This window comes from Bos grunniens, chromosome 21, assembly GCF_055505025.1.
Source record: "Bos grunniens cultivar Pamir isolate PY7600 chromosome 21, Bosgru_T2T1.0, whole genome shotgun sequence".
Taxonomy (NCBI): domain Eukaryota; kingdom Metazoa; phylum Chordata; class Mammalia; order Artiodactyla; family Bovidae; genus Bos; species Bos grunniens.
The window spans coordinates 25370478-25397312 of NC_141185.1; the positions used below are offsets into that span (position 1 = coordinate 25370478).

The window sequence follows — 26835 nt, forward strand, 5'->3', positions numbered from 1 at the left end:
ACTTAGCCAGCATGCACGCATGTAAAAAGAGATCACAGAGTTGAGACAGGCGTCAGAGATACTAAGGAAAGGAGTTATGAAGTTGAAGATATTCCTTGAATAGAATTATAAGACACCTTTCTCAGCTATCCTCTGAATATTTGTGTAACTGCTACTTAGAGGCAAGGGACATTAAGTGTTTATATTTGTTAGATGTGTTTACTGAAGCATGGAGATAGGTCTTGTCAGCTCTTCAACTGGACAAATTTAGGATTTGTATTACCCCGATTGCTTTTCTGGATAATTCTCAAAAACTACTGTTTCTGATCATGAGTAGTATATCTTATCCCCTTACACATTTTAGGAGTTTAGGAAGGATTTGTAATAGTATTTTAGCTCATTTATAGATACAGTGCAACTAGGGTATACAAGAAAATTAAATATTATCAAATCCACGTCTAAAGAGACTAGACAAGGAGTCAGGAGGCCTAGATTTCAGTTCCTGAACTTCCATTTCTTCAGCTGCAAAATGAGAGAATTGAGTTCCCAAAGCTTAATAAAAATAATTTTTAAAAATGTGTTAAAAAAAAAAAAGTTCCCAAAGCGTTCTTTCAGTTCCAGATAACTACTGTCTCACCAAATCACCTAAGTAAAGCCTTTCTTAATCAGTCAATAGAAGACAAAGTATTCTAGCTCAAGCTTTTTAAAAAATACATATTTCATACCCTTGTCTTCACCTATCCAAGGCAGTATACCTTCTCAAATATTAAACTAGTCTGGATGGTATTAGATTGGTGTATGTCCTGCCTTACTAGAATATGTACACTTTACATTTAAGTGGGGGCCACTGGTTTCTTCATCCAGAGGGGTAACAGAGTGGAGGGTGGCATCTTGAGACTTGAGAGGAGGATATGCTGGAACATGAGCTTTCTATTGCCATCCAAATCATGCCCTGTGAATGACTTCATTTAGGACCCACCCTGGGTCCCCCTTCTATATTTTCTTTTAATCTTTTCTACGTCTCCTTTTGCATTGTATTACTCATGGTCATTAGGACTCACACAATTCTTGTATTAGTTATTTGCCCTTACATCATCTCTTTCCTATTGGAGAAGGAAATGGCAACCCACTCCAGTGTTCTTGCCTGGAGAATCCCAGGGATGGCAGAGCCTGGTGGGCTGCCGTCTATGGGGTCGCACAGAGTCAGACACGACTGAAGCAACTTAGCAGCAGCAGCAGCAGCATCTCTTTCCTACAAGATTATACATTTTTTGAGGTCAGGATACATTTATATTGTATCCCTTACATAAGCTAGTACAGTGTCTTGGCACATAAATGGAGGACAAATGTTTAACAGAATTAAATTGATAAAATTTTAAATTAATTTGTTTTCTCTTTTTTCCTTTGTGATACTCTTTCATAGTTTCCTTTACAATGTTTTTAATTTTTTAAAAACACAAAGTCCTATTTCATGACAGTATCTTTTAACTACTTTCTGAATACAGCAATCAGCTTTTCACTCTCAAGTCTAGAAGTAGTAAAGAAGCAAGAAGGTGATCATGATACCAATATATGAAATTAATAATACATTAGGTAAGTTTTCAGTAGTAAACATGTAGGATAATTTTAGGAGAAGTGTTATTTTGAGGTACGTTAGCCATGCTATTGATTTGATCAAATATAAGCATATAAAAATAAACTTTGAATATGTTAATTATAATTTATTAAACATGTTCTAAAATAATAACTATGTATAACAATGATTAAATATCAGAAATTAAAGTAAATCCTATGTATGTAACTCAGAGAACTGAGTTATGATGGTACTGAAATTTGGATATGGTAATTGAGAAAATTAGATGGTAGTAGTTTGAAGTAAAGTAAAATTTTAATTTTAGGTTAGTATAAAGAATCCAGTTGTTTAAAAATTTATATTTAATAAAAGTAAAGTCAACATTACTATTTTTGATCATGATTTTAACAAATTAGCTTAGCAAATAGAGCTAAGAAATATAAAGATTATATAATCAGACAAAATTTCATCTAATTTTAGCTTAACAGTTAAGGTGGGATTTTGAGTTGTGAGAGTGATGGTTTAATATTGGTTGAAAATTATCCATTCTCCTTGTCCTCATTTTGAGTTTATCTTTGTGGGTTCTAACATTTTTATCTGGGAAGTTACTTTATAGGTAGGGAAATCTATATTATCACTCAGTGTACTAATTGGAGACCAGTTTAAAACACCAAATCTTTGCATTTATAATTTTTTGAAGACTTTATCCGGGCTAAAAAATATACTTACTACTGAGAGCACTTTCAAGCTTCTTCAGCTGTACACTAGGTGCATTAATTTGATTAATGATTTTTGAAGCACGAAGTTTTATTTTGCTAGCCACCATAGAAGTATCTTAAAAGAAGTTTAAAAATAACTCGAGACTTGGATAGAATTCTAACATTTTCTGCTTCCATGTATATATGTACTTAATTTGAAAATACAGAGATGATCCCACATTGTTTCTATAACTGAGATCATTTCATAGTATTACTGCATCCTTTTTTGAATGACTTCTTCAGACTTACTGTCTTTTAGACCCATTCTTACATGTTAATCTGCAAATAAGCAAATGTCAAGGGCAGCAGCAAAAATGACCATTTAATACAAAGATGGCAAACATATTTTGACAATTCTTTTAAATTCATGAGTCACATGTACTATATGCATTAAAATTAGTTTCACAAATGGAAATCATAGATATGGGAAAGTTGTTTTAGGGGAAATTTCACTAGTAAATTCATAATCTTTGAAATTCTGGATGATTGAACTAAATATTGATCCCTTGCATATATTTTCAGCGGCGTATTCTAAACATTACTTTTTAAAGGTGTGGTTTTTAAATATGTGGGGGTCGTTCTACAGACATGACATTTTCTGACGTATACTTTTCTTTTTGGTCTTTTCTTCTGCTAAATCTTTGAATTATCCTAAGTATTAAAGAGCACGGCTGTCAAGAAAAGTATCTTCTTTTCGAGATGAATGTTTACACTAGCAAAGTATTTTATTTTAGACATGAGAATTCTAATTCTGAAGAAGAAAATTTCAAAAGGTTATTCATTTCTTATTCCTTATCTCTCGTCCCATCCTTAAAATACTAGTTAAATCTTAATCGGAATCCTTTTCCCATCGTGGAACCAAGCGCTGCTGCCAGACTTGAAGAGGAAGGCTTTTACTTTGTTAGCCATGTGTTTATGAAACCCCAGCGCTCTCCCCAGATCTTTGGGCTGATAATCGCAAACATGGAGGATGCTTCTGATTCTTCACTAGGGGTTGCTCCATTAATTAATAATGTAGCTCTCCCAGGCTCTCCGCCGTCTCTTCCTGTATCAGTGACAGGCTGTAAAAGTCATCGAGTAGCCAATAAAAAGGTAGAAGCGAGAAGTGAAAAGCTCCTCCCAACAGCTCTTCCTCCTTCAGAGCCGAAAGTAGATCAGAAACTTCCCAGGAGCTCCGAGAGGCGGGGAAGTGGCGGTGGGACGCGATCCCCCGCGCGGAGCCAGGCCGTGGCAGCGGGAGAAGCGGCGCCCAGCGGTGTGGCGGGGCGGCGAGAAGCGACCCCCCGGGGGGACAGAGCCTCCCCTCGCCGCCTTTGTAGTTGAGAAGGTGGAGAAGTGGCAGCCGGCGTGCTCGCAGGTGAGGGGCTCGGTGTGGTCGCTCGGTAGCCGGCCAGCGCCGGCAGGGAAGTGTAGGCGAGCGGGGGAACAAAGCGGAGCGGCGCCGGGGTCCGCCCGCAGCGAACTCCCTCGCGGCGTCGGGCCGGCCGGCTGCGCGCCGAGCACGTTGTGAGCCCGGCGGCGGCGGCAGCGGCAGCAGGCAGGGAGCGGGCGCTGGGGGAGGGGGCCGCCGCTCCCGCACCGCCCGCGGCAGGGCGTCCGGCCCCATTGTGAGCCGGCAGCCGGGTGTGCGGAGGTGGGGCGGCTCCGCCGGTTCACTGCTGGTCGCGACAGCAGCCACCTCGGCTCGGGTGGCAGCCGCGGTCGGTCAATCACACAAAAGGCAGCCGAGTTTCCCCCGGCGCGCGGACCGGCCCACGCCGCCGCCGCCAAGCGCTCCCTACCTTACCGGCTTTCCTTTCCCTCCAATTTTGATAGGGAAGCGGGGCCGGCGCGGGCGGCCGAGGGTCCGGGTGAGCCCGCGGGCGGACGCGAGATGCCGCTGCTACACCGAAAGCCGTTTGTGAGACAGAAGCCGCCCGCGGACCTGCGGCCCGACGAGGAAGTTTTCTACTGTAAAGTCACCAACGAGATCTTCCGCCACTATGAGTAAGGGCCGGGCCGGGCGCGGGGGGTGCGAGGGAGTGTGGGGACTCCCTCCCCAGCGTCCTTTTGTCTCTCTCCTTTTCCTCGCCCCGGGCTTCTGGCGGGGCGACTCGAAAGTGACGGGTGGCTGCGGGCCCGTGTTTCTCTGGCCCCCAGAGCCCGACCCGGTGACTCCGCGGGGGCCCCCGGCGGCCCGAGCGGCCGCGGCGCGCGTGAGGGACAGCCGGCCGGGGCGGAGGAGCCTTTGGTCCCCGCCGGTTGCGGGGACCGCTTCTAGTCGCGGCTGCCACCCGGCCGCCGAGCGGCGGAAACTCCCCGCCTCGCCCCTCCCCGCCGCGGCCACACGCGCGCTCCGGGGCCAGTTCCGGGATCCCCGCCCGGCGGCCGAGGGGATCCCCTTTCGGGTCAGCGGCACGGAGTTGCCGTCCCCCGGCCCGGGGAGGGAATCCCCGCCCCCGGGGGCAGGAAACGGCCGGGGCTGGGAGTCGTTTTGCCCAGTCTGGAGTGGAGCCTGACGTTGGAGCTGCCCCGGGTAGGGGCGGGGGTGGAGTGGGAGCGGAGTTGAGACTCGGGGAAGCGGGGGGGGGGGGGGGGTCCCCGACGGGCCGGGGGCCGTGGAGCGCGGGACGCCAAAGCCTCAGCCGGCCGCCCCCGGTCCCGTGCAGCTAGGCCTTTAGTGTGCGAAGCGAGCCGTGCGCTCTGTCACCGCCTCTTCTTGGTGACTAACTCCCGGCCCCGGGGAACTTGGCGTCTCCGCCCCCGGGAGACCGGGTGAGGAAGAAGTCGGGGCCGGGCGGGGGAAAAGGAGGGGGAGAGAGCCGGGCCCTGGGCGCCCCCTCGTTTTCACTTTCCCGTAGCCCGGAGCGGGGCGGTGGGAGTTGGGGGAGGGGGTTAAGACAAGTTCAACTCCAACCCTAACCAGCCTCTTTATCCCCTTGAGCATGTGGGCCGCCTGACATGTGCCACTCGCTATTGTTTTGATAAGAATCCGGAGCTGCTGCGTGTGTAGTTGCAACCCCTAAAATTTTAGTCCCTTGCCTGGTGTATCCCAAGAGATCGCCTTGTCCTGTGACACCTAACAACGGGGTGTTTCAGATCTCTGTGTTTAAGCAGGATCTCCAAGTGAGAACCTGAATTGATCAATCGCTGAAACAGCCGGACCCTCCCTTTTTCTTATGCTTTATCCTCTCCACTCAGAAGCAATCCTTTTGTGGCTTAGAAACCGAGTGTTATAGCAACCAAATAAATTGTGTGTAGGAGGCACCTTTTCTGAGTAGGGGCTTGATGGAAGGAGGGCTTTAGGCATCTGCACCTGTCTAAGGAATGAGCAGTGGTTAGGACAGACGTTTCCTTTAAGCTTTTATTTTTAAGCAAGTCTTTTTCTCCAGCTCCACAGGAGTTACACGTAAACGTGTTACATCTAAACAAGTTTTTCAGCACACAATACTTTTAAATAAATAAGAGTGCACGTCTTACTCTGCTCCTGTACGGACTTGTTTTGTTACTCAAATAGAGTTCACTCTTGTAACTACTTAAGTGAATTTGGATTAAGTAACTTGACAAGGATGTTGTCTTATTTTTAAGGAAGATTTAAGTTAAAATCCTTGGTAATTCTGAATTTTTTCACAGAGTTGTATTTAAAAGTGCCAACAAGATAGGAAATGGGGTTAAATTTCAAACTTTTCTTCTTTCATGTAAGCAGTCATAATTTTTGAGACACTCTTCTTAGAAGGGTGTGTAAATATGACCTTTATCCTCTTTGAATTAAACACTTTTCAAATACTTAGATTCTTGATAATTTATTGTTAATATAATCACGGAGAAATCCAAAATGCCAAATAAAGGAAGAGACTTTTGGTATTCCAAACCTACCTTCCATTAATGTTAAGGAACTGCTTCCTTTATTGTCTTATGACATTAAAATTTAAAAAGAAAAAAAAAACACTAGTTTTTTTGTTTGTTTGTTTGTTTGTTTTCTGTTTTCTCTGTGCTGAAGTGTTTGGATTTTTGGAAATTACGAGCAGTTTAGGGGATAGGATTGGTTTGGGAGCAAAAATACTTAATCATATATCCTGAGCAAAGCAGAACTGTTTATGACTTTGAATTGCAAAATTGGAAGAAGATTGCCATTTGTGTTAAAATTTATTTGAATTACTTTCTCTTATATGACTACAAAGAGATTTTTCTAAAAATGCATTCATGATGAATGGTATATGGTAGTCTGCAGATTATGGTAATCTGACCCTTGCCACAAGTCTGGAGAAACTGTGATGGAAGCTTCTGTTTTCACTAATTCATTAAATTACATATTGATTTATGTGAATTTGTTTGAAGATTATCCTTTAAGTGCATAAATTTGAATATTCTTTTGTATTTGTCTGAAGATCACTATGCTTACCTATTTGCTCAGGTTTTTGATTTCTTGAATATAGCTTTAATCAGTCTTAAAGATTTTTACAACAGCTCCCCACCTCATTCACTTCCTAGCACAAGGCAAAGAAACTGCCTCTAACTCTGGTTAATAGAGGTTGCCAGTGACCTTTTAATTGCTAACTAATGTTTTGTCTGTCTTACTTGATATTATAGCCTAACACTTCCTCCTTTGTCCTTCCAGCAGCAGTGGTCACCACCTCCATTTTATCTAGTGTAACTTTTATCTGCAGTTATTGCTCTGTAATGTAATGTGTTTGTTGCATCACATTTTCTCTTTTTCTAGACTCCAAATTCTTTGAGACAGGGACTATGACAAAGATGTATTCTTATCATAAGTGTAACCACTTATACAGCTCAAACTCCTTTATTTTTGAACTATGTACTCTAATTAATTGCTAATTCTTGTTTGACCTGCTTTCCACAAGTAAAGAAGACCTAAAAAATAGCACATTAACTGTAGGCAAATGCATAAGCTAGAGTGCAAAAGAATGAAACTGAGCCACTGTCTTATGCCATAAACAAAAATTAACTCCAAATGGATTAAAGACTTGAACATAAGACCTGAAACCATAAAACTCCTAGAAGAAAACATAGGTGGTAAGCTCCTTGACATAGGTCTTGGCAATGATTTTTTAACCCAATACCACAAGTAAAAGCAAAACTAGTGGGACTACATCAAACTGAAAAGCTTCTGCACAGCAAGAAGTATTAACAAAATGAAAAGGCAGCCTACTAAATGGAAGAAAATATTTGTAAGTCTTATATCTGACAAGGGGCTAATATTCTAAATATATAAAGAGCTCATACAATTCAACAGCAAAAAAATAACAAAACAATTAGATTTTAAAATGGACAGATCTGAATAGTTTTCCAAAGAAGATATTCAAGAGCCAACAGGTGCTTTACATCATTAATCATACGGGACAGACAAATGAAAACCATAATGAGTTATCATCTCACACATGTTAGAATGGCTATTATTATAATATCAAAAAGACAAAGTAATAAGTATTGGGGAGGATGTAAAGAAAAACAAAGTCTCATGCACTGTTGGTAGGAATATAAATTGGGACAGCCATTTAGAAAATAATATAGGGGTTCCTCAAAAAATTACAAATAGAACTACCATATGATCCACTTCTGGGTATTTATCCAAAGAAAATGAAAACACTAATTCTTTTTTAAAAGATATATGCCGCCCCAGTGTTCATTGCAAGATAAAGAAACAAACTAAGTGTCCACTGATGGATAGATGGGTAAAGAATACACAATAGAATATTATTCAGTCTTTAAAAAGAACAAAATCTTTCATTTGCAACAATGCCTATGAACCTTGAGGGCATTATGCTAAGTGAAACGTCTGACAGAGAAAAGCAAATACTATATGATCTCACTTATATATGAAACATAAGGGAAAAAATATAAGAAAAATGTGAAGCTCATAGATAAAGCAAGCCAAATAAAGTACATAATTTACTCTCTTAAATAAACATTTATTCTGTAATTTAGTTAGCTGACAACAACTTCATTAAAATTTTTTTTTTGGTCTGTGAAAATGGAACAGTTAGGTCTGAATCCCAGAAATCCTAGTTTTGTAGGATAGGAAAATGATTTGTATTACCTAGTGACTTAAATCTCCTTAATAAAGTGACTTCTTTTTTTAGGCATTTATACTCTTGGAATGTATTTCCCATCTTTATGTGAGTCATATTTTTCATATACAATGCAGGAATCTCTTCCACAACATCACTGACAAACCAGCTTTATGTTTCAACCTGACTGCAATGAAAAGTGTGACTGGTTTATAAAACATCCTGTTTTCATTGTTCATCAGCTCTTCCCTTGTTGATTCAGTCCTTGCTGTACTCTTTTTGCAGATGAGAAAGCTGGGATTGGGGTAAGAAGAATTAAGTCCAAGATCAGTGTCCAAAACTACCTATATAGCAATTTGGTGACACTAGAGTTCTCACTCACATACCTAAGACTCTAGAGCTTGTGTTCCTATTTACCAACACATAATGCTTATTATATGTTCCCTGGTGGCTCAGATGGTAAAGTGGCTGTCTGCAATGCGGGAGATCCGGGTTCAATCCCTGGGTGGAGAAGATCTCCCGGGGAAGGAAATGGCAACCCACACCAGTATTCTTGCCTAGAAAATCCCATGAATGGAAGAGCCTGATAGGCTACAGTCCATGGGGTCGCAAAGAGTCAGACAAGACTAAGCGACTTCGCTAATGCGCACTAGTGAGAAGTGAATGTGTGTCTGGAACACAGTGATATAATTCACATATGCTGTGGAGCCAGTGTAATGGAAACATAGACAATGGAGCTGAAAACTGCTGGGGAGATGAGGAAGCCCTCAAATAGGAGATAACATCTAAGTTGGGTCCTGAAAGATGGAGCCATATGTTTCACCTTTGTTGATTTGTGCTTTAGGCTTTGTCTAGATTTTAAAATTCTGTATTGCTATTCCTCACCTTGCACTCATGCAAAGTTGCTTCAGTCGTATCTGACTCTTTGCGACTCTATGGACTGTAGCCCACCAGGCTTCTCTGTCCATGGGATTCTCTAGGCTAGTATACTGGAATGGATTACCATGCCCTCCTTCAGGGGATCTTCCCAACCCCAGGATTGAACCCTGGTCTCTTGTATCTCCTGCATTGGCAGGCAGGTTTTTTACCGCTAGCGCCACCTGGGAAACCCATTCCTCACCTTAGTGTCATCTGAAGATTTTAGGAGCTTACCTTGTATGTCACTATCTTAAGTCTGACTGAGGCAGCACTAATTGCAAAGTAATATCTTGTTAAAGTGTCTTTAAACTTTATATTTTTAATTAATTGAACTCCCCCTCATCAAAACAAACGTAATTTTCCTCTTGCAGCTTTTTCTGTCTATAAGACATGTTTAGTCTACAATGGCCATAGTTAGCACCTAATCTGCTCTTGTAACCCCTTCAGTGAAAGCAATTGTTAGACCAACCCACGCTGTCTGTTTTAAGTTCATAAACCATACTTTCCATCCATCTATTGCATGCCATATGCTGTTTTAGTCGAGTTATGTTAGTTTTTAACCTATGGATGGGTTTCTCAGTTACTAATTATTTTGCAGATGGAGGAGTTTGCTTATGTCCCTTAGATTTTTTCTGCAGTTTTGTGCTGAATCTTTCTTGTTGTATGTCTAGTTAATAGTTTGGGCCATTAAGTAAATAAAGTATGCTTTGCATTTATCTTTTCTTAATTGTATTTGGTTTCTGTTTTTTATGTCACTTCATTCTTAACCTTATTCTACTAGGTTTTTGGTTTTCCAGATACTCAGCAAGTTAACAGAAATATTGCCCTTAGAAGTGTGTTCTTACCAGTACTTGACCTGGTAACTCAGAAGCAGTTTTTCCTTATGAAATAATAGTAAAGGGCAGGGGTCATCAAACAATTTCTTAAAGGGTCAGATAGTCAATATTGTAGGCTTTCCAGGCTGTTAGGTGTCTGTTGCACCTACCCAACTCTATGGATATAGTGAGAAAGCAGTCATAGGCAATACCTAAATATATTGTGTTCCAATAAAAATAGAAAAACAGGTGGAAGTCTGGATTTGACCTCTGGGCTAGTACTATGCCCATTTCTAGTAAAGAGGATTGTTGAAGGAATGTATTATAGCAATCAGTTGGAGACATAATAATCTATATTAGTCTAAACTGATATAAAATAGTACTTTGTATTTTATAAATTTTTCCTCACAATAATAAAATGTGCTTCTTGGAAATTTTTCATTATTTATAGCCTTATAATATTAAAATTGAAGAGGCACTGTAACCTATCCCCTAGAGTTCAGTATTATTAACAAGCCCCCACACATTTGAATGAGTATGATGAATGGGTGAAGAGCAGAATTGCAGAAGTGGAAGAAGTGAAGGTGTATAACGTTAGAGATGGTGCAATGTTGGCAGGGGTGTTGAATAGGGAGACAGAGCTTTGGGCTTTATTTCCCCTTGCTTCCCACACCACTATGATAGTGTGTCCTGCCTCCCTCCTCCTAATGGTGGATTTTGTACATAGCAGGGCTATAATGTAACAGCAGCTTTGTAGAATAGATAAGCATAAAGGAAACAGTAGAAACCCTTTACAAGAGGCTGTGGAAACCTGGTGAAGTCAGGTAGCTCTACATCACTGGTTGTTGTCTATTTACATGTTTAGTGGAGGTTTGTGGTACTTACACCATTCCTCTCCTTGGTACTTTGAACAGTGATAACAAATCTAAATAACGTTTATTCAGGGAGCTTAGCTCCCTGCTTTTTGATGACCTGGAGGGGTGGAATGAGGGATAGGGTGGGAGGGAGGCTCATGGATGAGGGGGGATATATGTATACATAAGCTGATTCACATTTTTGTACAGCAGAAACTAACACAACATTATAAAGCAATTATACTCCAATAATAAAAAATTAATCAAAATAAATAAGTAGTGTTTTTTGCAGCTCAGTCCAAAGTCTTCTCCCTGCCATGGCTGCAAATACTCCAGCCTGTTAGATACCGACCTACAAAGGCTAGAGCTGTGTTGTCTAATGCAGGAGCCATTGGTTATTAAGAACTTGAAATGTCACCTGTCAGAATTAAGATGCACAATAAATGTAAAATATTTACTGGATTTTGAAGACTTAGTACCAAAAAAAAAAGTAAAATATTTCATTATTGATTACATATTGCAATATTTTGGAATATATTGAGTTAAATAAAATGTATTGATTTCATTAGTATTTCTTTAAAAGTTTTTAAATGTGGCCACAAGAAAATTTTAAATTGTATGTGTAGCTACCATTTTGTTTTTGATAGCAGTGTCTTAAACTAGTTGGGCTTCCCAGGTGGCTCAGTGGTAAAGAATCCACCTGCCGATGCAGGAGATACAGGAGACGTGGGTTCGGTCCCTGGGTTGGGAAGAGCCCCTGGAGTAGGAAATGGCAACCCACTCCAGTATTCTTGCCTGGAAAACTGCACGTGGACAGAGGAGCTTGGTAGACTACAGCCCATGGGGTCACAAAGAGCTGGACGTGACTGAGCACAACCAGAGACTAGTTAATGTGTAAAATAGCTAGATTTGAAGTATATTTTTCCTTAGAGTTGGGGCTTACCTGGTAGCTCAGTTGGTAAAGAATCTGCCTACAATGCAGGAGACCCTGGTTCTATTCCTGGGTCGGGAAGATCCACTAGAGAAGGGATACGCTACCCAGTATTCTGGCATGGAGAATTCCATGGACTGTATAGTCCAAGGGGTTACAAAGCGACTGACACAACTGAGCGACTTTCGTTTCACCTCACTTCCTTACAGTTGACTGTGAATAAGGAGAGCTGATTGTAAAGTTACACGCAGATTTTTGACTGTGTGGAGATTAGCACCCCTTCTTCCTCTCCTCATAGTGCAGAGGTCACCTGTAAAAGTGAAAGTGAAGTCGCTCAGTCGTGTCTGAGTGAGTCACTACGGTCCACATGTCTCAGACCCCGTGGACTGTAGCCCACCAGGCTCCTCCGTCCATGGGATTCTCCAGGCAAGAGTACTGGAGTGGGTTGCCATTTCCTTCTCCAGGGAATCTTCCTGACCCAGGGATTGAACCCAGGTCTCCCACATTGCGGGCAGACGCTTTAACCTCTGAGCCACTAGATACAGCTTAAATTATTAGAATATCTCATGCACATTAAATATGTGGCTTGGGAACCTATGTTTGTTTCTAAAGGAAAAAGTTCAAGACTTTTTATGAAGCTTTCTAAGTGAACTGCAGTTTTAGGCAGTAAAAATTGAATAAGACCTCTTCCAAGATCTGTCTGTTCATTCATTTTATTCTGCACTATTGATAACCCTTGATTGGGTAAGTCTCTTGCCTCTCACTTAGCTAATAAATTATTTATCTGACATAGATTTTATTATAAAAATCAGATTATATTCATTGTTTTTTTCTCTCACATATTTTTTCTTCAACTCTACTTTTCCATTTCATCCTAACTTTTAATGCCACTTCCCCCCAAAGATGTTTCCTAGCATTTCTTGTTTGTGCCTGTCTCTCTTTGTTCCCTTCCTCTGAATTCCCAAAGGATATCTGCCTCTGTTTAGTAAAGATAATCACTTTTTACTTTGTATTTTAACGATGTGCACCCATTATCTCCATTACTGAAAGGTACATACTTCAAAAGGATTTTCCTTTGTACTGAATTAGTCTGAGCTTTCCAGACGGCGCTAGTGGTAAAGAACTCACCTGCCAATGCAGGAGACCCAGGAAATGCTGGTTCAATCCCTGGATCAGGAAGATCCCCTGGAGGGAGGGCATGGCAAACCACTCCAATATTCTTGCTTGGAGAATCCCATGGACAGAGGAGCCTGGCAGGCTACAGCCCACAGGGTCTCAAAGAGTCAGACACAACTGAAACAGCTTAGCATGCAGGCACAGTCGTGTAACTTGGCTTATGTGTGTTATCTCTTTAGATCTCATTTATGTTAAGGTATGATTAGTTTCTCTTTACTTCTGTAGGTTTTATTTTTTGTTGTTCTTGTAGACTACAGACAAATATACAAATGAAACTATCTTAATGGAATTATTCCAAATCTTCTTTGAAAATCAGACCCTACTGTAAGGGTAACCTGGACAGATATACTGATGAGGAAATACGCATGTAATAGTTTTTAACAATTTTTAGAATGACAGTAGAAGGGAAGGTGAATCTCAGGAAGGAGGAAAAGTTAGAGAATTGTGAGTTATGTTGGTTACACATAATTGTTGAAAAGGAGACCAAAATATAGAAGAGGGCAAAATATTTACCCAAATTTTGCCACTTAGAGGCAACTATTGTTAATCTTTTTGCATATTTCTAACCTTTTCCATTTAAAGATATTTTTGTTACAAAAACATGAATACTCATCATAAAAATTCAAATAGAGACTTCCCTGGTGGTTGAATGGCTGAGACTCCACACTCTCCATGCAAGGGGAGTGGGTTCAGTTCCTAGTCAGGGAACTAGATTCCACATGCCACAAGTAAAGATCCTGCATGCCTCAACAAGAATCAAAGATCCCGTGTGTTGCAACTAAGACCTCGAGCAATCAACTAAATACTTTTACAAACGCAAACAATATGGAAATATTTAGAATGACAAATTTTCTTTTCTTCCTTCCCAGTTCCTCCCTTTCTCCATAGGGAACATCTGTTTATGGTATTTGTATAAATGCAAACCTTTGCACATTTTTGCTATTACTATATTAATGCATGTGGAATTATATCATTCAGTGATTGAGTTTTTTCTACTTAATATACCTTAGAAGTCTATCTCTATACTAGATCTCTTGCATTTTAAAAATGACCAAATTAAAGTTTTGAAGAGAAATCAGTGCCGTAGTAAGAAATCCCAACAGTGTAGAAAAACACTGAGTAGAATGGTCCCTTAATCCCATCCCCATTCTGTAGCTGTTACCTTGATTTTTGTATTAATATAACATATATTTTGTATTACAATTCCAGAAATATTTTATGCTTCCTTAAGCCATTTCTCTACTTTCCTTCCATCTTTCTTTTTTTAATTTTAACACAAGTGGACCATATTCTATATAGTTTTGGTAAGCTTTTTTTATATACTTATTACATTTTTTTTGGAGTATAGTTGATTTACAGTGTTGTATTAGTTTCAAGTGTGCAGCAAAGTGACTCAGTTATACATGTATGTATATCTACTTTAGATTCTTTTCCTATATTAGGTTGTTACAGAGTATTGAGTAGAATTCCCATGCTATTCAGTAGACCCTTGTTAGTTATCTGTTTTATATATAGTAGTGTGTATATGTCCATCCCAATCTCCCCATTTGTCCCACCTACTTTTTCCCTTGGGAACCATTAGTTGTCTTGGTAAGCTTTTACTTTGAAAAAAATATAGGATGGAAGCAAACTGGAAAGTTGTCTTTCCTGTTTACATTATTTAAGAACTCTCTTACTGTTTCATGACTGTGAGTTTTCATTGTATGAAGTACTATAATTTATTTAACTTTTCTCTTATTGTTAGATGCTTAGATTTCCCAGTTTTTCACTATTATGTTAAACCCTTTCAAAATTCATAGCCAAGTGCTTGAATTCAGTGTTTTGACTGCTTTGGAATAGAAAGCTTAAAAATTAGAAGGAAAAAGAAAGGCTGAGTTTATTTTGTTTCACGCAGTTTCAAAACTGATAGAAATCACAGTCCAATTTTGGCCAAATGTACCTTTAAATTGAAAACTATAAATGTCTAGTTTAAATATACTTTTTCTTATGTTTGTATTAATGTATAAATTGACCAGTCCCTAAATTTTTGTATGAGTTATATGATTCTGTATAAAATTTTGCAATAAAGGCTCAATCCTTTGTCAGCTTTTAATATAAAACTTGTGAATGACAGGTAATGCATTTTTGTTTGTGTTTTTGAATCAGTGACTTTTTTGAGCGAACCATTCTGTGCAACAGTCTTGTGTGGAGCTGTGCTGTGACGGGCAGACCTGGACTCACCTATCAGGAAGCACTTGAGTCAGAAAGAAAAGCGAGACAGAATCTTCAGAGCTTTCCAGAACCACTAATAGTTCCAGTTTTATACTTGACCAACCTCACCCATCGTTCACGCTTACATGAAATTTGTGATGATATTTTTGCATACATCAAGGATCGATATTTTGTTGAAGAAACTGTGGAAGTCATTAGGAACAATGGTGCAAGGTAAAGTACTTTTAATTTTTTCTTTTGAATACATACATTCACATTGCTCAGATTCAAAATACACAAGCAGATGAAATGAGGGAAAGCTTACCTTTTACTGCTTTCCGGCTACCATTTTATCCTCCCCCCAAATAACCCTTGTGTTAACAGTTTCATATGTATTTTTCCAAAGCTGATTTTGGTATAGACCACCAAAAGTGTGTACACACGCGCACACACACACACAGTCTCCTGCCCCTTTCAATGCGAAAGGTAACATACTGTATTTTATACCTTTTTTCACTCAAAATATCTTGAAGATTGGTCTATTGCTTTATAAACCATTTTCCTTCTCCTTTTCATTTACTGTGTGTTCTATTATATCAGAGTTTCATCTCTCTTTTTTACCAGTAAAAAGATCTTAGATAAATGTATCTACTGTGTTGTCATTAGGTTATCTATTAAATATGCCTATATTTCTTGCTGGGTTTTAGTAGTTCTTGATAAGATGAGGACTACATTTTTGATAAGATTAAGAGAATTTTTGCTAAGTTCTCTTCTTTACCCAGAAAAAAGTGGATTTTTCATATATGAAATTTAAAATGAGTTTGTCTGTGGCACTAAATTAAAAATTATCTGCTTTTCTGAAATGTTAAGAATTTATGATTGGATAGTCACTGATACTTATTATAGTAATCTTTATTTGCATTAAAACTTTTTATACCCTCTTTTGAGGCAGTGACTCTTTTGGGATGCCTTTTTTCCCCTTCTTTGTTAACCTGAATGCAAATTTATTTCTTTTTGAATTTTAAACTTCAGCAGCCAAAACTTATTATATATGTTCTTAATTATATGTCAATAATTATGTTCTTTATTATTTTATTTTGAAGAATCATCATGAATTTATGTGTAATTTCAGAATAATGTCTTTAATATAATCCATTTCATTTATTAAATGCTACTCTATGTGAATGTTAAAAAGCCAAAAGATATTTATGTTTGAATTTGATTTTGGTGAATTACTGAACAAGTTCTTTTTTTAACTGTAGAAGTAAAAAATGGTAAAAATTGAAACATTTTTCATTTGTCTCCTGACATTTAGTAAAAGACATATCTTTATTTTCAAGAGGAAAGATTGGTATGTCACCAGTAATCCCACCAAGAACATACCAATCTGTATTACGAAAAGAGCCTATTTGAGGATGAGGGCAATTTTTTTCTCCTTATAGTCATTATTTTATTTGACTTACGCCAATAGTGTTTTTTAACTCACAAATCATTGCGATACATTAACCTTTAACACTAGGTTAAATATGGCTTACATCTAGGAATATAGTTGTTTAGTGTTTTTTGCATAGCTTTTTTAAGTTGTACCAACTGTCTTTGGCTTCAGATAATTATTGCTTTAATCACAGTAGTAAACTAGGATACATTGTAGAAATGGGAAATCTGAGAGTCACAATTTTGTTGATTATTCATTAGAAACACTCTTCTGCCTTATGAAGCTTCTAAATGGTAAAGTATAAGAAATTGATATTTTTCTGAGTAATTTAAGGCTTTATTTTCATAATACATATTGGCTGTTCTTAATCTGGTGTGAAAGGAGAAATCATTGATGACTCAATCTTTATTTTTTGCCTTTAGCAGCTGGGTGGATGATAAGATGCAGAGACCTCAGGAAGTAATAGTGCCAGAGTCTAGCCTTCTGCACTGTCATCTCAGGCCCAGATATTTCTGATTGCTCTGATTTTGTCTTTCATCCACATACTGCTTAAGTGATTCATGAGTGTCACTTAGAGGGTAGACGCTAGTTATTGGGGATGTAAAAAGGATTATTAAGATGTCCTTTAAGAGTTCAGTTAAAGGAGAGACAAACATGCCAACTTGTGGGATATTAAAAAAAAAAATGTGAATGAGGTGATTCAGGAGCAACCAGGTCCAGAGTGACTGTAGAGGCTAGGCCTGGGTTTCTTCACGTTAACATTGATTATTTTGGTCTTTTCTTCTTTGCCAGATTTGATGATATCTCAGTGTTTAATATGCTTTTCAGGTCCTTTGCTCATTTTTCTTTTGGTTTGTCTGTGATTAGTAGATTTGTGAGAGGGCTGTTAAATATGAGGCATATTAAACTCTTTGTCACTTTGTTGCAAATATTTTTGTTTCATTTTTTGCTTTTTTTTAAATGTTCAGTAAATGTAAAGTTAAAAAGACTTAAAAAATATGTAAAAGGAATACTAGTAGAATTAAGGAATAATGAATAAAAATTCAATAAATACACATTCACCACTTGGTTTTAATAAAATATCTTTGTCTTTGATGTTTGTTTATAGTTTGAGAAAAAGTATAAATTTTTAGTTTTATAGGAAGCAGAATTGTGTGATACTGAAGGTTTAGGCTTTGGAGTCAGACTGACCTTGCTGGACAAAATATTTTCAGGTTTTTGTGAGACTAAAATGAGAGCGTGGCTGGAGCGAGGGTGGGGGGTTTGAATTGCTGTATAAATAGAATATAGTGGCATTTTACTGGGGAAATAATGCTGCTTTTGGCCCACAAGTCTTATATGCAAGTTAGTATTTTTCTTCTATTATTGGCTAGTTTTTCTATTACTTTATATTGTAATTAAGCTTCAAGCCTGACTTGGGATTTCTGCAACTTTAGGTACTATTTTCTGCGTACACCCTTATCTTTTCACCTTTTTCACTTAAATTTCAGTTTAAATAACTTTAATATATATTAAACTTGACTAAATTTCCTTTGGTTGGAATTGTACCACCGCCATCTATTTATTATGGGCATGAACTTGGACAAACTCCATGAAATTCAAGGGAGAAGCCTGGTGTGCTGCAGTCCATTGGGTCACAAAGAGTTGGACATGACTTGGTGCCTGAACAACAACAACATGTATTTGTTACTTGCGCCCATGTCTCCTGCATTGGCAGGAGGATTCTTCACCAGTGAGCCATCAAGAAAGCCTTTGAATTCAGTTTTGAGGTGATGATGCTAGTGGTAAGGTTCTGGTGTCCTCTGGGTGGGCTAGGGCAAACCTGGCTTCAGTGATGAGAGAAGCATCACATTGAGTTTCCTCAGTATCTCTGTTGACTTTAACTGCAGGCTCCTGTGACCTTTGTACATAATTGTGTCTTGAGGCTTATCCTTAGGGGACTTATTTGGAGAATTCAATGGATTTCTTACAGTGCCTGAGAAATAGCAGGCTCTATCTTCATGGGGATCCATAGGATCCACAGTATGAGATATCTGTGTTCCTACTTCCACTTGCCACTCTCTGAAAGTTAAGAGTGTGAAGTTAGGAGAATTTTCTTGCACAGTGCATAAATTTTTATCTACCTTTGCTTTTAAAGTTTATTGAGATATAATATTCACACACTGTAAAATTCGCCCAGTGTACAACCCAGTGGGTTTTAGTTATGTGACTGTTTCCGCTATCTAATTCCAGCATATTTTCATCACCCCAGTAAATCCTGTACCAATGAACAGGCCCTCCCAACTGCATTTTCCCTCAGCCCCTGGCAACCACTAATCTATTTTCCATCCCTATGCATTTGTCTATTCAGGATATTTCATATATATGAAATTATAAAGTATGTACCTTTCTTTTCTGTGTTTGGTTTCTTTCACTTAGTACAATGTTTTTCAGGTTCATCTGAGTTGTAGTATGTATCAGTATTTTATTTCTCTTTATTAATACTGCTGTATGGATTTATCACATTTTGTTTATCCATTCATCAATGGATAGATAAATTTGAGTCATTTCCACTTTTGGACAATTATAAATAATGTTGATATAAGCATTCCTGTACAAGTTTTTGTGTGGACATATGTTTACAGTTTTCTTGGGTATATACATAGAAGTAGAATTGCTCAGTCACATGGTAACTTAGCATTTAAGGCATCTTCCAACTTTTCTAAGCAGCTTCATCATTTTACATTCCTGCTAGCAATGTATGAGAGTTCCAGTTTGTCCATGTCCTCACCAAGCCATACATATTTATTATTGTAAATCTTTTTTTAAAAAATTAGTTTATTTAAATTGGAGGCTAATTACTTTACAATATTGTAGTGGTTTTTGCCATACATGGGCATGAATCAGCCACAGGTACACATGTGTCCTCCGCATCCAGAACACCCCTTCCACTTCCCTCCGCACCCTATCCCTCTGGGTTGTTCTAGAGCCCTGGCTTTGAGTGCCCTGTTTCATGCTTTGAACTTGCACTGGTCATCTGTTTTACTTATGGTAATGTGCATGTTTCAGTTCTGTTCTCTCAAATCATCCCACCCTTACCTTCTCCCACAGAGTCCAAAAGTCTGTGTCTCTTTTGCTGTCTTGCATATAGGGTTGTCGTTATCGTCTCTCCAAATTCCATATATGTGCATTAATATACTGTATTGGTGTTTCTTTTTCTGACTTACTTCATTCTGTGTAATATGCTACAGTTTAATCCACCTCATTAGAACTGACTTAAATGTGTTATTTTTCATAGCTGAGTAATATTCCATTGTGTATATGTAACAACTTCTTTATGCATTTGTTTGCAGATGGACGTTGTCCATCTGTTTTGTTTTACCATCCTAGTGGGTGTGAAGTGGTTTCTCTTTGTAGTTTTGATTTGCATTTCCCTAGTGGCTGATAGGAGAAGGCAATGGCACCCCACTCCAGTACTCTTGCCTGGAAAATCCCATGGACGGAGGATCCTGGTAGGCTGCAGACCATGGGGTCGCAAAGAGTCGGACACGACTGAGCGACTTCACTGTCACTTTTCCCTTTCATGCATTGGAGAAGGAAATGGCAACCCACTCCAGTGTTCTTGCCTGGAGTATCCCAGGGACGGGGGAGCCTGGTAGGCCGCCGTCTACGGGGTCGCACAGAGTCGGACACGACTGAAGTGACTTAGCAGCAGCAGCGGCAGTGGCTGATAATGTTGAGCATCATTTTATGTGCTTATTGATCATTTGTGTATTTTCTTTGGAGAAATGTCTACTCTGGTCCTTTGCCCATTTTAATATTGGGTTATTTATCTTTATTACCGAGTTCCAAGAGATCTTTGTGATTTTGGGTACAAGTCCCTTAGCAGATACGTGATTTGCAAATATTTGCTCCCTTTTTGTGAGTTGTCTTTTCATATTCTCGATGGTACCATTTGCAGCACCATTTCCCTTTGCTTTTAAGCTTTTGTATCAAAAGTATCTACCTTTTGTTTCTATCTCTGTTGGCAGAATTTAGCAGTGGTCCTAAAGACCTCTTCATCCATTAGAATTAGATTTACTGGAAAGAACATGCTACATTACAGAGAAGTGGATGGGCCCCTTCTTAGGCTGAATTATTTCAGTATGGGTACTCTGGATCTCCTCACTTCAGTATTCTTATTGTCTTATTTATCTTTAGATATCCCTCCCTCCTTTCTTTTTTGCATCTTAGAGATTAGGTGCTTCCCTCCTCACCAGAACTTTCTGTTTTGAAATTAGCAAGCAAGCTGACAGATTCTTCTAGAAGATCCTTTGTCATTTCTGTGTTAGATAAAGAGAACAGCAGGCTACCTTACTGAACCACACCAGATTAGTTCTTTATATGCCCATCTGCATTACCACCAGCTTGCCTGCCAGTCATGCTGAAATATGTTTTCTGCTACTTCCTTGGAGCCTATGGGAGAAGTGAAGGGATGAGTGGTCTTGTGAAAAAACCACCAAACAGTCAGGTCTGTGAATTCTTAAATAACTACCAGATGTTTGTATATACATTACATCAGCAGATATGAAGCAGGGACTTATGGTTTCCATTTACAGATGAGGAAACAGATCCAAAGAAGTTGTGATTTTGGGGGGGGTAATTTTTTTTTAACATATATTTACTGATACCTGCTGTTTACTTACACTGGTTCCAGACACTGGAGATTAAGCAGTGTACAGAGCGGAGTCATGGACTGTCCATTCCAATCTTACAAGTCATAAATGGTAGGATTTAAATTCAGATAGGCCTGACTTACAAAATTATTTCTTTCTCTGTATCACTGTGTCCTTGGTTTTGGATTCTGCCATTTGTGATTAGCTGTATGGTTCTGTGCAAGTGATTTAAACTCTAAGTTTCGGTCTTTTTTTCATGTGTTAAATGGACCCTTGACTTACAGGGTGGCCTCATGGGATAAAATGGCATAATGAATGTGGACTTTTAAAAGCTATATTAATATAATACTGTCTTTGCTGTAATTGTCTTGTTAGCATTTGAATGTGTTTATCAGTGGCCATGCAGTTGTATTTTTTATTTATTTTTAATTGAAGGATAATTTCTTTACAGTATTGTGTTGGCTTCTGCCATACCTCAACATGAATCAGCCATAAGTATACATATGTCCCCTCCCTCTTGAACCTCCCTCCTACCTCCCACAGCATCCCACCCCTTTAGGTTACAGAGAGCCATGTAGTTTTAGTGTTTTATTTTTGTTTGTTGTCACATGCTAGTAGTGATGTGAGGCTAAACAGTAGGCGCCTGGGACACTGTAACTTGGAATCAAATTTCTGTTACAACTCTGAAAGGAAACCCCACAGTTAAGAATTTCTTAGAAAGACATAGTTGTTTGTTTTTGAAGACAGTCATCCCACATTTTTATGTTATCTTCTAACAATGCTACACAAGCAGATTTACAATGCTATAGAAGCAGATTTCAAGACATCCAAGTTTCAACTAACTTTACCATCTTTTTTTTTAACCACCTTGATAACCATTGTTTAATGAAAGGTTAGGAGGATGATGAGCTAGAGCTCAAATTCTTGCATGATAAACTCATCTTTTGTCCCTAAGCCTAGAACTAGAGAATTAAATTAGGAAAAAGGAGGTAGAAATCACACAACAAATAAACATTTTGGACTGTTGAGTCATTCAGTGTAAAGAAAAAACTATAGAGTTTGAAAGAATTTTAAAAAATGAGTCAGAATTATAATTTTATATTTGGTAATTTTTTTTTTTAGTTAAAATAGGCTTTGGGCAGCTTGTTTTCAGGCATTTTACAAGCACAGTCAAGATGTTCTGGGAGCTGAAAGATTCATAGGAAATGCGAAACAACAGGTGTGAGAAGGTACTTTTAAAAGCAGATATACTGACAGCAGCAAGAAATGGCACCTTAAAGGAGGAGATGGACTAAACATTAACTCCAAAATATACTGGCCTGGCTCAGTGTATATTTTGATAAAGTTTGAAGACATTGCAGAATGGCAGTATGCTGGATGCTTTCATTTTAATTCTCATGATATTGATGGATGACTCAGAACTTCTGAAAGGTTATTTGCATGTTGGTATTTACCTTAAGGAGTTGAAAACTTATGTCTACATAGAACCTGCACATAATTGTTTCTAGCAGCTTTATTAATAATTGCCAAAAGTTGGAAGCACCAAAATATCCTTTAGTCAGTGAATGGGTAAATAAATGGCAGCACATCCAGACAATGGAATATTAATTCAGTGCTAGAAAGAAACGAGCCTTCAAGCATGAAAAGACATGAATGAACCTTAAATGCGTATTACTAAGTGAAGCCATCTGAAAAGGATACATATGGTAGGATTCCAACAATATGACTTTCTAGAAAAGGTAAAATGTGAAAAAGATCAGTGGTTGCCAGGGGTTGAGAACGGTGAAATGGAGATGAATAGGTTGAACTTGGAGGATGTTTGAGGCAGTAAAAATACTCAGTGGTGCTATAATGACATATTTGTCCAAACCCATAGACTGTATACCACCAAGAGTGAAACTTAGTAACTGTGAACTTCAGCTGATAATGATGGTCAGTGTATGTGCATTGATTATAGCAAGTGTTACTTCTCTGGTGTGGGGTGCTGAAAGAGGAGGAGGTTATTCATGTGTTGGGGCAGGGAGTGTATGGAGATTTTTGTGTCTTCCTGTCAGTTTTGCTGTGAATCTAAAACTGCTCTAAAAAAAATGGTCTTTAAATTTTAAAAAGTTATATACTCTGCTTATTAAGACTGAACTTTCTCATTTTTTAAAAATCTGCTTTTTTCCCCTATAAAAACTCACATGTAGCAGAGAAAAGTGAAAGGTGAACGCCTGGAATACATTTCCCAAATGCTCCTCTCAGAGATAACCATGGTCAAAAAAAATAGTGCACAGTTTTTGGGGGGGCGGTTTGTATATAACACTAAATTTTTTTCTTTTAAAGTAACTTTTTCAGTTAGTAATGGTTTGGATAGCTTCTTATATTAGAAAACCATGCACACCGTTTCTAACTGATTTTTGCATAAACTAGCTAAACTGTTTAAAAAGCTTAATTGGAATATTGCTTTTTCTGAGGGTGGAGAAAGTTATTTCGTTTGTTAAACTTTGTGTGAATTTGCTCTTTGAAAACAATGACCTACATTTTCTTTCACATAATCTGTGACTTAATGACAGACCTTTTCTCCAGTGTAGGTTAAATCAGTACAAAAGCAGAATTGGATTTGCACCAAAGAGTTTCCCCTGTAGCTAGATTTTCCAAATACTATCCCCAAACTAGATTTAACATTTCGAAATGTTCTCTAATTAAGCGTAAGAGACTATAGTTCAGTATGGTTTTTAGAACTGCTTTGTAAAATGCAGGTTGTGAAATTCCTTTTAATCTTACAAACTGATATCAATTTTGTCATGAAATAGGGACCGACCACCTAGTTCCTAGAACTCTTATCTATTCAACTATCAAGGCGCATTCCCTGTGGCTTTCTGTGTTTCATTGGTGCGTTGCTCCAAGCACTTTTGTCTAATGAAGTAAGAGAAGATTAGCACATAAACCTAAAATATAGAGAGTAGTACTTGTTATATATTAGAATTGGAAATGAGAAAATGAACTTTTTTTTTTTTTTTTGAGAAAATGAACTTTTTATCTTTGCGCTCTTTTTTGTGCTAACCTAAATGATATTAGTGAATCATAATGCATTAATTAAAATGCGTTAATATTAGGACAAAGGGAAATACTAAATATATTGAGGAGATAAGAGGAACATAAAAGGTGTAAGTAAGGAACAATACAGTTATTTTGATTTAAACAATATGTGCTTGGATATCAGTGACTGGATCCAGATGAGATTAATCCAAGGAGAAGTTTTCGGAAAAGGGTTTTTTGACTAGAAATTTGAAGACAGAGAAAAAATTAGCAGAAAGGATTGAGGGGGGGAAGGCTTATTTAGGTGCTAAGATAGAGTGTATAACTTTTATTGGGCACACCATGCAGCATACGAAACTGCCTTGACCAGGGAGAGAACCCATACCCCCTGCAGTGGAAGTGCAGAGTCTTAGCCACTGGACCACCACGGAAGTCCATAGTATATAAATTTTAACAACATATATTAGTTAAGTTTATTATAGTTCTTTCAGATAAAGGCTTTCTATTGATCAGCTTACTCTGCTGCCCTTTTAAGGTCAAAGTTCCTGGTTCTTAGGCAAGGAGAATCCTAAGGAACATCCCCAAATTGATGTTTCAGTCTTTAATTGCTGATGACCCTAGTATGTTGATGATATAATTATTAATAGGGGAAAAAAGACTATTTGGGACAGCTGTTATTTCTTTGGAATTCTAAGTTAGAATGGAACCATATTCTTTAGATGTATATTATTGTATATACCAGAGACCCAGACTTACAACCTGACTACCATATTGTTGCAAGCTTAACAGTTAAAATTTAGAATTCTTATTTACTTGTATAATAATGTAAATTGAGAGGCCATCCTGGAAAACACTTTTTATACCCTAAAAATCCCTATTAAGTAGTCACAAAGACAAATGAATTTGTCTTTCTAAACATGTTTAATTCAAATAACATATAAAACTTCTGTTGTAAATTTTCTGTATGGACTCAACTGCCTGATGCTTAACAAAATAGTTCAGTTAAGTTTGGACTGATCATATAAACGTATTCATCTTCTTCAGTGTTCTAAGGACCTTCACATTTGCATTGGCCATTAGGAGCATCTGTCTAATGCCTCTCAAAAGTCTTTGATAAATAGGTGTGTGTGTGCATGCTGAAGTCTCTTCAATTGTGTCCAACTCTTTATGACCCTATGGACTGTAGCCTGCCAGGCTCCTCTGTCCATGGAATTCTCCAAGTAAAAATACTGGAATGGGCTGCCATGCCCTTCTCCAAGGGTGGTTGGTATCTGTGGCAGTTTCTTTATTAATCCCTTGTGCTAACACGAAGTCCAAGAGTCAGCTGAGTCTCTGCCATGACTTATGATCTCTATCAAGGGAGTCTTACTTGTAGTAAGACAAGTGATAAAAATGGGGGACGGCAAGTAAATTGAGGTCACCTCTTTTCTTACATAAAAGGAAATCAGTGTTTACTTCAGTTCATGTCTTGTTTAACTGATTAGCAGCAGGATGTCAGTAGAATGGTAGTAGTCCTAAAGTTCTTAGTTCACTGTGGCCAGAGAATATTAGAGACAAATCTCACAAAAGAGAGGAGACTATAGCTACTTCTGCCCTGAAATCTCTGTTAGGAATAAAAGGGAAGTCCATTTCTATGTGGTTGTTACACAGGCTCAGGTCTGGGAAATTAGAGGCCTTCTGAATAAAATCTCTCTCCTACATCATCTTCTACTTCCTGTCTGGTCTGTTCCATTTGGCCAATATAAGATCACAATGGTTCCAAATAACTGTTTTGAAAATGAAGTTATCTGTCTTTCTTAGACCAATTCAGAGACTATCCAAAAATAAAAGTTAAAGAGAACCTAGAGAAATGACATAAGCTAAAATAATTTCCAGTGAACGGAAAAGGGGTGATAAAAGTACAAAAAAAGTCTACTCATCACTAAAGGCCAGGCAAGGTCCTTTGTTTAACTTAAAAACATATGCCAAGAGAGTAATTCTGAGCAGATATTGGCATACCTTTTTAAAAATAAAGAGCCAGATAGGAAATAGACTTCAATGTCCATATGGTCTCCAGCACAGCCAGCCAACCCTGCTATAATAGTGCAGAAGCAACCATACGTAATAAAAACGTGAGCTTGGCTCTATTCTAGTAATTATTTATGGACACTGAAATTTGAATTTCATATTATTTTCATGTGTCACAAAGTATTCTTATTTTTATTTTAAGCCATTTTAAAATGTAAAAGCCATTCTTGGCTCATAAACCACACAAAACAGTCAGTGAGTTGAATCTGGCCCTTTGACCATAGTGTGCTGATTCCTGGTAGAGAGGAAAGATTACTTACTGCTTTAAAAATGGTTCTAGAAAAAAGTTTCCAGAGATCCCCTTTTAATCTGGAACCTCAGAGTATAGCATAAAGAGGTGGCTTTGTGTGGTGGAAAAAGCTTTGGGAACCAACCTGAGTTAACTAGTGTTGGGAATCTTTGCTCATCTGTAAAACAGTGTCTCCATTCGTATAGAGGTTGTATTTGGTTAGCTTTTGCTGCATAACAAACCATCC

The 26835-nt window shown here is 38.4% G+C and overlaps 1 protein-coding gene across 8 annotated transcripts in view; it reads left to right on the plus strand.

The window, feature by feature from the left end:
- The first annotated feature begins 3449 nt into the window (after window positions 1–3449).
- The window catches only part of BAZ1A (bromodomain adjacent to zinc finger domain 1A), an 86889-nt gene continuing 63503 nt past the window's right edge, over window positions 3450–26835 (plus strand). For all 8 annotated transcript variants that reach the window (XM_086363610.1, XM_086363613.1, XM_086363612.1 and 5 more), the window contains exons 1-3: window positions 3450–3667; window positions 4126–4296; window positions 15158–15436. In XM_086363610.1, the coding sequence (XP_086219736.1) occupies window positions 4184–4296; window positions 15158–15436 (392 nt within the window). In that variant the 5' untranslated portion in view covers window positions 3450–3667; window positions 4126–4183. The remainder of the gene's footprint in view (window positions 3668–4125; window positions 4297–15157; window positions 15437–26835) is intronic.